The 13,106-nt window shown below is 38.4% G+C and overlaps 1 protein-coding gene across 1 annotated transcript; it reads left to right on the top strand.

Annotated features, from left to right (window-relative positions):
- The first annotated feature begins 7,633 nt into the window (after positions 1 to 7,633).
- Spin4 (spindlin family member 4) lies at positions 7,634 to 9,729 on the top strand. The gene has a single exon (XM_013121325.3). It carries the CDS (start codon positions 8,137 to 8,139, stop codon positions 8,884 to 8,886), a length of 750 nt encoding a protein of 249 aa, XP_012976779.1. The 5' UTR covers positions 7,634 to 8,136; the 3' UTR covers positions 8,887 to 9,729.
- The last annotated feature ends 3,377 nt before the right edge of the window (positions 9,730 to 13,106 follow it).

Genomic DNA, 13,106 nt, shown 5'->3' with positions numbered 1-13,106 from the left:
CACTCTAGGTATGTCCCTGTCTAAAATTTGCAGTCAACTGGATGCCAGTGTCATCAGGTTTGCAAGTCTCAAGTGACTAGGTTTTGAAAACTCATTTTAAAACATGGTTGTTTCATTTAAAATGAAAACTCATTTATTTTAAAACATGTTTGCAGTGGACATTCTCATTAATAATAATCAGTTCTTGCTCATATGCCAAGCTTTAGAGGTATTTTTAACATCGAAACAGCAGAACAATCATTGTGTGCATACCATTATTTTAAAACTTGACCACTCCAGGGTGAAAGAGATACATGTTTAACCACATAAATATAACCAGCTTGGTGTTACAGAACTGTGTAAGCAAAATGCATGATACCAGAGAGAGTCAGGGCAGAAGTTTTGTTTTGGGTGATGAGAAGAGAGAAAAGGACATTTGAGTCTGCTTTGTTTGAGCTCCCCAGTTCTATTCAAATTTCACTTCTTTCTTATTTACGTTGGTAAGCAGAAAAAGTAGTTCCCACCTACCTGTCTATAACCTAAAGCCGTATTATGCATTTCACTTATTTAATGCTTGTTCCCCATGCTAGAATATGGACATAAGGACTGTGTTTGTTGCTAGAAATGATTGCTCTCTTTCCAAGTCCCATTCATGGTGATTGGCAGAGTGTATGTACCTAAAAAACGGGTAGCATGGACCCTGAAAGTTAAACACCTCATCTGTGTTTTTTAGCTCTAAAATTTCAGATGTGAGTATAAAACCTGAAGTAAGTACAGAAAATAAGAAATTAAAAAGTGTTCATGATGGAGGGCAGGAAGTTGCAGATTATACATGATTTGAAGCAAGAAATGAGAAAGAGGGTGAGAGGACATTATTAGGGAGAGGACAAGAAGATAAAGGATGAAAAAGAAAGAATGGGTATGGTAAAGATATATGAAAGTCATAAGGAAACATATTATCTATTTACCTGAAATTTCATATAATACATATAAGTCTGTGTATACATATACAGTTTAAAGGAAAATATCCATTTGTTAGACTATCTAACAAAACTCCCAACAGTAGTCTTTTGAGTTCCTCATCAGTGCTGTCCAAGAAACTTCCCAAACATAGGCTTGTGCTGTTGTTCTTGGTTGTCTCCTAGAGGTTGAAGGTAAGTTCCTATTGCTGAAGAAACAATATACTTTGGACACAGAGCCCAGAGGCTACCAGCTGGGTCTGACTGAAAGCCTCTTCTGGGACTAGCTTGCATGGTACCAGAAGATACCATGCAAGCCTACAAGGGGGAGAAGCAACCAATAGTCCTACCCAGCTATGACAATTATGAGCAACAGCATTGCCCAGCATGGCACAATAGCCCTAATAAGGGTGTAATTGTGGCATACAGACTTTGGTGGTAATTTAAAAAATCTAATTGGTCTTAGACCTGCTCAGCAAAAGGAAAATCGTACTTGGTACTGGAAACTTAGACAATTGGAAACCTAGACAACGACCCAGGGATAGTGAACTCGTGGATCTTAGAGGAGAAACTACAACCATCACTTTAGTAAACCAACACTTGTCCTTATACTGGTAGGTAAGTATAGGTCTCACCCCTCAAAGAAGGGTCTCTTTACAACATACAAATAACATCACAGAAAATCACAACAGATAAAAATACAGAGACCAAGGGATATGTAGTACCCAGCCCCAACTGACATATATGTAGCACAACTCCTGTAACTAAGGCTCCGGGATAATAGTGGAAGACGGAGGCAGAAGGATTGTGAGACCTGAGGAACAGGAGGTTTGCTTTGAAATCGCGTCAGAGAAGCTTCACCCATGAAGTCTTATTCCCATGGCTTCCTAAACAAGACATGAACAAGAATGATTTCAATAGACATGCTAACTATGAAGTGGGACATCTCTTGGGGCCTTAGACGAAGAACTACAAGAGACTCCCAATTGGTTATTTAATAACAAGTGGTAAGTAGCCCTGAAATAATATACATACAAGTAACAATATACAGACTGAATAGTTCGTACCTATATTCATTTCATATATATATATATATACATACACAGACATGTCAATGTAGCAACAATGAAAGGAAAAGAGACTATGAAATTGAAAGAAGCAGCAAACGACTACATTTGGAGAGGTTGTAGGGAAGAAAGAGAAGAGGGAAATGATATAATTATATTTTAATTTCAAAAAATTTAAAAAGAAAACTCAGCTTTTTGCTGAATTTTACTGGCAACAAGGTTATAAGATAACAGAATGCAAATAAATTAGTTCTGTCCCATTCTACTTTTCAGTTCCATTGCTTCTGGGATATAATGGGGGAAAGGGGAGCTGTTACATAATTATCGTTAGCACTACCTCATCCCAGCTAGATGAATTTGAGGAAAAACTTACCATTAGATCTCAATGGCATTACCTTGGCATAGATCAGAGGAACATTTGATTCTGCATGGTGTGGGATGAGAAGATAAGTCTATGCTCAGCATTGTTGACATTAATATTTAGAAAATCAACACAGTGTCTTCTTTTGTCAATGAAAAACTACTTCTGAAATCCTTTGTGCTCCAACATGTTCTCCTCTGCATTTTCAGACTAATGGATGAACACATCCACAGGCTAGAGGATGAGTGTTTTTAAACCATAAAGCTCTTGTGGGAGGTTTTGTGTCACCTGGGCTTGACATTTCACAGGTCTGTGTAAAATAGCTTGAAAAGTTCAAGGAATATTTGGATCAATGCATGTGAAAGTACTTTACTCATTTAACAAAGACTGAACATAACTCTGTGATAAGTCTTTTTGAAGTAATTAATTTACCAAAGGATAACACAAAAAATAAATATTTATGTCAATAAGTTTAAGGCTTTTAAATCAACAAAGTGAGTGATCTAAACATCTGAATCATAATCTTAGAGAAGAGCATTAGAATTTAATTTAAACATTTCAGTATGTGAGGTTATAAGCAAGAATTGCTTTAAGGATGTAACCAGGGGATGGAAGAAATTGTTTTCTTTGAATGTTTGTGTGCAATAAATAGACTTCTTTTTTCACCTGTCAAATATTTTTCTAAGCAAAAAGAACTTGATATAACTTGGTCCATAATTATTTTCAGACACAGTATTTGTGGAATATAATGGCACCTCATATATATATTCACCTTCTAACTTTTAGAGTATGCATATACAGGTTCTCCTTCCTCCCTTCCTCCCTGTCTCCCTCCCTCCTCTGTGTGTGTGTGTGTGTGTGTGTGCTGTATGTGTTTCTTTTCTCATTGTAAAATTGGAGCCAAAATTTTGTCTCATTGTGTTTTTAACATTGCTCTCTTATTAGTAGATCATATGATATTAAATTCTCCTTAAAAAAACAGTGTAGAAAAGTTCAATCAGCTTCCTTCAAGTCCACCTCCATTGTCTTGGAACTCAGCCTCTTGATGAAGATCAAGCTCTCCAGTTCTTCCCTGCTGACTCTTTCAGCCTTTCCTTCCAGTTCATCTCCTTTCTTTTGTGACTCCCACCTACCCACTGAACATCTCTCTACAGGGATGCACAGTAGCCCCAGTAGGCTGGAACTCAGGTAAGCAACATTTGTCCTGATCACCTGATGAATGAATAATAAAAATGTGGTACATGCACACCATGGAATATTATATTCAGTTGTTCAGAAAAATTAAAATTTGAAATTTACAGGTAAATTGATTGAGCTAGGAAGAGCCATCCTGAGTGTAATAACCCAGATCCCACAAGACAAATATTGCCTTTTTCTCTTATGTATGGATGTTAGCCATTAAGCTTTAGGTATATGTTTCATTTAAAATAACTATAGAATTCAGGCTGCAAGTAAGGAATGAAGCAGGAAGAGGGGGATCTTCCAAGTAAGGTAGAATAGAATACAGTGTTATAAAGAGATAAAGAGGAAACTACAATAGGATTAAATGGGCAAGAGGCTGGGAGGGCAGGGTGAAGGAGGGTCTATGAGGAGGAACAACTAACAAACAGTAAAGGGCTTTGATAAATCTAGTACTAGAGACGATTCCTAAAATGTATACATATATTAAAGGAATTTATTTTTTAATTTTTATTTTAGAAACAATCTTATTTTACATATCAATCCCCACATTCCCTCGCCCTCCCATCCTCCCATGCTTCTCACTGAACCCCCCAACCCACCCCCCACCCATTCCCCAAGGATATTGAGTTCCTCCAATGGGGGACCATCAAAGTCTGCCACATCATTTGGTGGAGGGCCCAAGCCCTCCTTCCCGTATCTGGGCTACATTAGTATCCTTCTATAGGGAATGGGCTCCCAAAGTCCGTGTGTGCTCTAGGGATAAACTCTGTCTCCAGTGTTAGAGGTCCCATATACTGCCTAGGCCTCCTAGCTGACACCCACATTCAGAGGGCTTGGTTTGGTCCAATTCTGGTTCCCCAGCTTTATGACTAGGGTCTCCATACTCTCATTAGGTCAGGTTAACTGTTTCTGCAGGTTTCTCCAGCACGGTCTTGGCTCCTTTGCTGATCCCTCCTCCCTCTCCACAACTGGGTTATGTGAGAATGGTTCAGTGCTTAGCTGTAGGTGCCTACTTATGAAAGGAATTTAAATACTATTGTGGAGAAAATGACCCAAATTGACATATTATGCCACCAAGTAATACCTCCAGAATGAGGAATGAGATACATCTTGTTGAGTTCGTGGGCCAAAGTGGTCCCACAAAACTCCCAAAGCATCACAGGCTAATGCTAAAGCTATTGCTGAGAAAAGCATTCAGTTATGTCATTAAACATAGAAAAAGCTAGTGCCCAACTAAAAGCTTCACCCTTACTGACTAGCATTCATGGTGCTGGAAGATACTTTGCATGCCACTGGAGAAGAAAAGTAATCAACAATACCACCTAACTATAAACCCTGAGACCTGCAATGGTGACTTTCTTATAAATCATTCTGGCACAGTAGCAGTCCAGACGTTATGGAAGTAACCAATCACCTTTTGTTTGGATTTCAGGCCCACTCTAAGAGATGGAACCCTTGCCTGATACTGCTAAAGTGTCCAAGAACCTGAGACTAGATAGGTCATAGACCCTAGGGTAAAACCCAATATTATTACTCTGCTGGCAAAGCATAGCAATGTCCCCATATTGCTTAACTGACATCAGAGAAGCTTTGTCTTGCAATATTTGATGATTAACACAGAGACTCACAGCTAGACAATATGCAAAAAGAGAGTTTAGAGCACTAAGTCCTAAATGAGGTGTCTTTATCAAAACCATCCCCTCAAGGCTCAGGGACCTATGTGGAAGATGGGGTGGGAAGTTATTAAAGGTCTGAGGTTGCGGATGCCTTTAAGGAAATTGTGTCTTCCAGACACAGCAGTACTGATACACATATGAACTCAAAACTAGGACAGCACACATAAGGCCTGACCTGGTTCAGATCTGACAAAATTTTAGCACTTAGAAGGGGAGGTGGACACTAAATCCACCCTAACCAAAAAGCTATTTGCAATTGATATCTTCTGGGAAAGAGAAAACCAGTTTTTTCCAATAAAGTCTCACTGAGTATATAAACTATATTTCTGGACAAGCCAACATAAAATACACTCCATATTTGTGTGTGTTTCTTACTGGTTTCTGCTTATTTGTTTGTTTAGATTTTTTGAGAGAGAGAGAGAGAGAGAGAGAGAGAGAGAGAGAGAGAGAGAGAGCACATAATATGTTAGGTAGGGACTTGGAGAGGATCTGGGAGGGACTGGAGTGGGTGAAAATATTGTCAAATATAGTATATGAAAAAATAAATAGAACCCCCACTCCAACTCTTGGATTTCAAGGAGAAAAAAGTAAAGAAAAGCTCAATCATTCAGTCCATATATGAAAAAGGAGAGTTGTAATATTTAGTCTTTTGCTTTAGACCATTTAGGATAAACGATGAGCCATTGAAGGATTAAAAAGAAACTGTGTTACCTGAAGATCCAAGAAAAAAAAAAGCCACGCATCCATTGAACATTATACATGGCTGATTAACTTATCATGAAGGTGTTCCGCTGTTGCAGTTCCAGAGACGCATTATCTTGAACTATCTTAACCCTCCGGTCAAAGTGGTCATTCATTGTTCATCTCTGTTTGTGACCTGCCATTCTTCCGGCTGTTAGGTAAGTTCTCTTGGAATGTGTGCACAGATCCTCATCTTTCACTGACCCAAAGGCAGGGAATGCCATCAGATAGTATCTGCAGAGGTTTCTCCGGTTTGCTGTAACACACTTGTCCAAGGCTCCCACCAATGTATTTTTAAAGTTTCTTGATTTATAGCTCTCTTTGTTTTGTGGCCATAAAAATTTCATGAGGTCAGTCAAGTAAAAGGCTTAGCTTACAAAGGCACTTCTGGCTAAGCCTGTGGACCTAGGTTCAATCCACGAAATTCAAGCAAAAGTGGAAGGAGAGCAGTCACTACACAATGGTATCTTCTGATTTCCACTTGTGCACATGCAAGGGCTCTGCCTCAGTCTCTCCCAACACACACACACACACACACACACACACACAAGCACACACACAGAAGCACGTGCGCGCGTGCACACACACACACACACACACACAGGATAATAATGAATAAACAACAACAAAAATCTTCATGAAACTGTTACCACATTGGAATACAGAATTTGAGTAACCTAAATATGTAGTCTTGCATCTTGGTCACTCATATTTGACTCTACAATAAACTATCTTTTATTTATTTTGAGATAAGAGCTGTGGTTTTTATGTTCATATAGGGAACTATTAAAATTGTGTAACCAGCCAGGCATGGTGGCACATGCCTTTAATCCCAGAACTGGGAAGGCAGAGACAAGAAGGTCTCAGTTCAAGGCCAGCCTGGCATGTTGACTGAGTTCCAGAACAGCCAGGGCCATACAGAGAAACTCTGTCTCGAAAAACGAAAATCAAAACAAAACAACAAAAAGAAAAATATCGTTTCCACAGTACTTAATAAGTTCAAAAATACTCATGATATGACAAAGGAAGCTATTAAGAGTATAGAATATACTCTCAATTGTGTAAGATCATAGAACACATATATTAATAAGAGAGAATCAGCTTAATAAAAGTTTGGTGTTTGCCTACCTTGTGTGATTAAAGTTAGTTTTATGTTTTTTTATGAGTTTTAGAAATCAAATTCCAGCATATTTCCTTTACATTTAGAAAAACATTAAAAATCATTACGACGAACGATCAGGCAGAAAATATAACGGAGAGTTTAAGTCAACATGGTGGACTGTGCAAGGCCTTTCCACACTCCCGTTTCAAATTCCTTAAAAATGAATGGAACTGTAGATTTGTACAGTTTCTCCCACCCCAAGCATTTTTTCTTTCTTTCTCTTTTTTCTCTTTTCTTTTTCTACTTGTGAGGAATTCCTGGAAGATAGAAAGCAGATGGAGCCTCAGTGAAGTATGCAGTTGGGCAGCAGACAGCCGGCAGGGGAGGGGGGAGCTGTTACTGTCTGGCTCTGGTGGGAGTGAACTGGGGGGGAGGGGGGGCCAGAGTAAAGGAGAGCGCCTGTGTCAGTGTGGCTGCCCCAGGAGCGGAAGGCAGGACGGAAGCGGGAGGGGTGGAGGAAAGGAGAGGGCGGGCTCAGAGGAGGAGGATTCCCTAAGCAACAAAAATCCCAGTTCCGCAGATTGGCCAAGCTGACAAGCGCTGCCAAGACCAGGCCGCACAAACTGCTGGGAGACGTGCCACTGCCTGCACTTTCGTTGTTGCAACCATCCCTGTCATCTCTTGTCCACGTTAACTGTCGTCGTCTTCTCTGCTGCCGTTCTGCAGCCTCAGCAGCATTGACAACAACAGCTAAGTGACCGATTCTGACTGGGACTTGGGTTTGGGAGTCAGGGAAGGCGCCAGGCGCGGACAGAACCCGGGAGCCCGCCATCTCTCTCTAGCCATCACTACTGCAATCACCCCTCCCTGAAGGAGGAGAAAGCTCTAGTGAGAGGCACTCTCTGTCTCCGTTCCCAGTCGGCCAGCTCGATTCTGACAAAATCTGAAGAAGGGAGGACGGATCATAGTCTCTCAGATCGAGAAAACTATCTCCCATTGGGCAGTGCCGCCTATTTGTCAGCGTGTTAAGCCAAGAGCTGCTTTGCTTCGACCACCTAAGCCTTGAGCCATGTCTCCTCCGACTGTGCCTCCTACTGGGGTAGATGGTGTGTCCGCGTACCTGATGAAGAAGAGACACACTCACAAGAAGCAGCGGCGTAAGCCCACTTTCCTCACTCATAGGAACATCGTGGGCTGCCGCATTCAACACGGCTGGAAAGAAGGCAATGAGCCAGTGGAGCAATGGAAGGGGACTGTGCTCGAGCAGGTTTCCGTGAAGCCCACTCTGTATATAATTAAATATGATGGCAAAGACAGTGTGTACGGACTAGAACTGCACAGAGACAAGAGAGTTTTGGCGTTAGAAGTACTTCCTGAGAGAGTTCCTTCTCCTCGCATTGATACTCGCCTGGCAGATTCCCTGGTTGGAAAAGCAGTGGGACATGTGTTCGAAGGTGAGCATGGTAAGAAAGATGAGTGGAAGGGCATGGTGTTGGCGCGAGCCCCCATAATGGACACCTGGTTTTACATCACCTACGAGAAGGATCCGGTCCTCTATATGTACACCTTGCTGGATGACTACAAAGATGGTGACCTGCGTATCATTCCAGATTCCAACTACTATTTCCCTACAGCAGAGCAGGAGCCTGGCGAGGTGCTCGACAGTCTTGTGGGCAAGCAAGTGGAACACGCCAAAGACGATGGATCCAAAAGAACTGGCATTTTTATCCATCAGGTGGTGGCCAAACCATCTGTCTACTTCATAAAGTTTGATGATGATATTCACATTTATGTCTATGGCTTGGTGAAAACCCCGTAAGTTATCATGCTCTTTGAAAAACTTATGGAGCTAATAGAGGTAAAATATTTTATGTTCTCAAAATTATGTTTTTAGAACAATTTTGAGGTCAAAAGTTCAGGACAGTGGGTAAATCTTATTGTGCCTCCAGTTGACCCACGTGTACGTTAGTACGTTTGTTGTTTGTTTTGTAAATTGAAAATGTACATTGGTTGCTAAGAAAAAAGCTAAAAAGTGTTTAGATCCACTGAGACAATTCAAAAGTAGGTAAGCTGTGCAACATGCCTTCTGCTCCCTCTTTTTATTCTTCCAGATAATTAGTTTGAAAACTTGGCATTTATCTTAGGATGTTTTCCCCACTCTCAAATGCAAAGTTCAGTGTAGCGTCTTAACAATTGACCAGCTGGTGATGCACTTTCTGATCAACTTTCACTCTCACACTTCTCAAACCGTGTACAGAGTACACACAGATGTGCCAAAAAGCATCCATTCTGTTATTTTTTACTCAGATTGCAGTTTTTATTGTATTAAGGTGCTCTTATTTCTATAGAAATGTTACGTAGGCATACATGCACACACACACACAGAGTTTTAAGAAATATTGCAATGTTGGCATTCACTGGTCTTTAATGTTTGAAAAGCAGGCTGGTAAAAAGTTACATGGTTTTCCTGATTATTTTGTTTGGTGTTTACCTGACTCAATGAGATTTATTTTTCTACTTGGGATATTTCTCTTTTGTGATTTGCTAATTTCTATCCTTTGTTCTTTTATCTATTCAATTGGTATTTTCCATATAAAGTTGTTGGAATGTCTACAATGAAAGTACATTTAATCATTTGTATTTCGTGTGTTAATGAATTTTACATTATACTATAATTTTGACTTTATTGACAGTATTGTTCACTTTACAATTTTAAAAACTTTAAGTAATTTTATAATTTTAAAATGTCTATGTCTTTTATAAAAATTTTGGTTTTCTATCTTTTTTCAGACAAATATCTCTAACCTAAGTAACACCAGTATTCACTTTGCTTTTCTCATAATTTTTATTGTATTTAAATTTTTATCTATCTGAAATTTATTTTTTCATATGGATATACATAGGGTTTAACTACACATTTTTCACATATTAAAGTGTAGAAATTACTTTTCAAAAGAGATCATTCTTTTACAAATTTCTGAGTGAAAATGAGTTTTAAACATAGTGGCTGAGCAAAAGTTTCAAAAACTGGAATAACAACTTTCCTTTCAAAAGTTTTTATTTTTTTTTCTTAATACAATGTGTCCTCTACATTCATAAGTTTGGAAGAAAACCCTATGCATTTTATTAATATTTTGAAAAGGGTCTGATGCCTATTAGAATTCTATATATTCTTATATACAAGAATAGCATTAATAGTTATATTAATCGTTAACATGCCAGAGTTTTTGGCATATCATTGAAATATTTTTATTCTTTTTATTACATTCTTCATGTAGGTCATTCATATCTAATGGAATTTATTTTTGCAGTTGTTAAATTTTGTAATAAATCGAGTATTTTTCTTCCTTATATGTAACTTTTTATTTTTATCAATAAAGGAAGTCTACAGATTTTATATTTTTTATCTTTTATCCAATGAGTTTATTTAATCCTATAGGTTACATTGGATTCTAAATTAGAAATTTTTGGATTTTCTTGATATATACAATCATTTCAGATGTAAATAGAGATCGTTTTATTTCTTCTAATGCTTATACTTAGTCGTAGTTCACTAGCTGGTTTCTTCACAGCAGTGACGTGGAATGATGATGGGAGACATGCCTGTTCTATTTTTAATTTTCATGAAAATAACTTTACTGTTTCGTGTTTGACTTTGCTGTTGATTGTTGGTAAGTAGTTACTCCTATGTTGAGAAATTTCTCCTATTTCTGTTTTTAAATAGCATTAGTATTAAATGTTTTCTGTATTTTATCAATGTCTTTTCAATATCCATTTTTAAAATTGTATGTTTTCTTTTTTCATTTAATTTGTTGATGTATGATTTTTTTTAGAAAGTTAGGTATTTAGTATCAAACCAAACCTGTATTTCTGAAATAAACCCTACTTGGGTCATGGTAAAATGAACAGTTATTATATTGCTGTATTTTATTTACCAATAATGCATTTAGAAATGGATTTGCATTTCAAAGTGAAATTGCATTTTTTAGATTATTCTTAGTTATTTTGTTTTCTTTTTGTTGTTTTTTTTTTTTTGGCTTTGGTTTTTGGTTTTTGGTTTTTCGAGACAGGGTTTCTCTGTGTAGCCCTAGCAGTCCTGGAATTAGCTCTGTAGACCAGGTTGGACTTGAGATCACAGAGATCTGCCTGCCTCTGCCTCCCCAGTGCTGGGGTTAAAGGTGTGAACCACCACCTCCTGGCTTTTTAGATTATTGTTTGTATTTTTAATCAAACTAACAGACAACAGGTTGTGCCATTTTTTTCTTTCATATGCTGTCCCTATGAAGCTTTGTTATTACAATTCTACTAGCTTAAAAAATGACTTGGTGAAATAGTTTAAGTGACATTAGAAATATTCTTCAAAAGTTAGCTAGGACTAAGCTGTAAAACATTCTAGTCCTGGGGATACATTTGACTATGGATGAGTTTCCTAATATTTTCCCAATGGCAATTGGCTTTTTCAGACTTTTTGTTAATACAGAATACAGATATGTTCTGTCATATACAGAATATATAGTCTGTCAATTACACACAAAGTTGAAAGCTGTTTATATTATAAAATTTTCTGTTTGTATTTTTCAGGTGCTTTATGTCCTTGTATGTTTAATGTGAACTAGATTTGCCCAGTTCAGAAAATGTAATAAAATCATCAGCTATAATGATAATGTAATTATCTTTGTATTTTTATATACTAGAAAAATAAGAAAAATATAAGAAATTATGAAAGATGTGAAAAACATTTGTTTACCTCCACTTCAAATTAGCAAATATCAATACTTTGTCATGTTTGCTTTAAATGCAGATTTATATTGCAATTAATCAGTGTTAATGGCTAATAAATTTATTTTCAACTACCACATCACCTCCTCTGCAGAGGCAGAAATTATCATGTATTTGGTGCTCATGTTTTATATATTTACTAAAAATAAATTATATAAAATAAAAATATACCCAATAATAATAGTGACTTTTGTGTTTTCTAATGATGTCAACATGAATGGCTAACTTTAATCCAATGGAATTTATTTTGGTTTTGTTATACAGAGCTTTTTAAATGCTAATTGTTATTCACATTTATCATTCTTAACACTGGGGTTAGCTTGACCATGGTCCTAGGGATTCAATAAAGAAGCTAGAAATCTCAACTTCTTTATTTTTTATTTACATTTTTATTTTATAATTTTTATTTAAATTAGAAACAAGTTTGCTTCACATGTCAATCCCAGCTCCCACTCCCTCCCCTCTCCCCCTCCTTCCCCACTAGCCCCCCCAACACCCACCCAATCCCCACTCGATTCTCCAGGGAGGGTGAGGCCCTTCATGGGGGATCTCCAAAGTCTGTCATATTGTCTGGGGCAGGGCCTAGGCCTTCCTCCATGTGTCCAGGCTGAGAGAGCATCCCTTCATGTGGAATGGGCTCCCAAAGTCCATTTGGATGCCAGGGATAAATACTGATCTGGTACCCGAGGCCCCAAAGATTGCCCAGGCCTCCTCACTGACACCCACGTTCAGGGGGTCTGGATTAGTAACATGCTGGCCTCTCAGCCATCAGTCGGGGGTCCATAAGCTGCCCCTTGTTCATGTCAGCTGTTGTTGTGGGTTTCACCCACCTGATCATGACCCCTTTGCCTATAACACCTTCCTCTATGCAACTGCTTTCCAGTAGTTCAGTTCAGTGTTTAGCTGTGGGTGTCTGCCTCTGCTTCCATCAACCACTGGATGAAGGCTCTAGGATGGCATACAAGGTAATCATCAATCTCATTATCAGGGAAAGGCATTTAAGGTAGCCTCTCCACTATTGGTTAGATTGCCAGTTGGTGTTATCCTTGTAGATCTCTGGAAATCTCATTAGTGTCAGATCTCCCCTCAAACCTATAATGATTCCCTCTATCATGGTATCTCTCATCCTGCTCACATCTATTCTTCTCCGACTCAACCACAAGATCCAGCAATTCCACTCTTAGGCATATATCCAAAAGATGCACATTCATACAACAAGGGCATCTGTTCCACTATGTTCACAGCAGCATTATTTTTAAT

This window comes from Mesocricetus auratus, unplaced genomic scaffold, assembly GCF_017639785.1.
Source record: "Mesocricetus auratus isolate SY011 unplaced genomic scaffold, BCM_Maur_2.0 Super-Scaffold_100003, whole genome shotgun sequence".
NCBI lineage: Eukaryota > Metazoa > Chordata > Mammalia > Rodentia > Cricetidae > Mesocricetus > Mesocricetus auratus.
Note: the sequence above shows the minus strand (reverse complement) of the source record. Positions and strands in the feature narration are given on the sequence as shown.

Excerpts from the sequence above, each read along its gene's own strand:
- Spin4 (XM_013121325.3), top strand. The coding sequence starts at position 8,137 with ATGTCTCCTCCGACTGTGCCTCCTACTGGGGTAGATGGTGTGTCCGCG.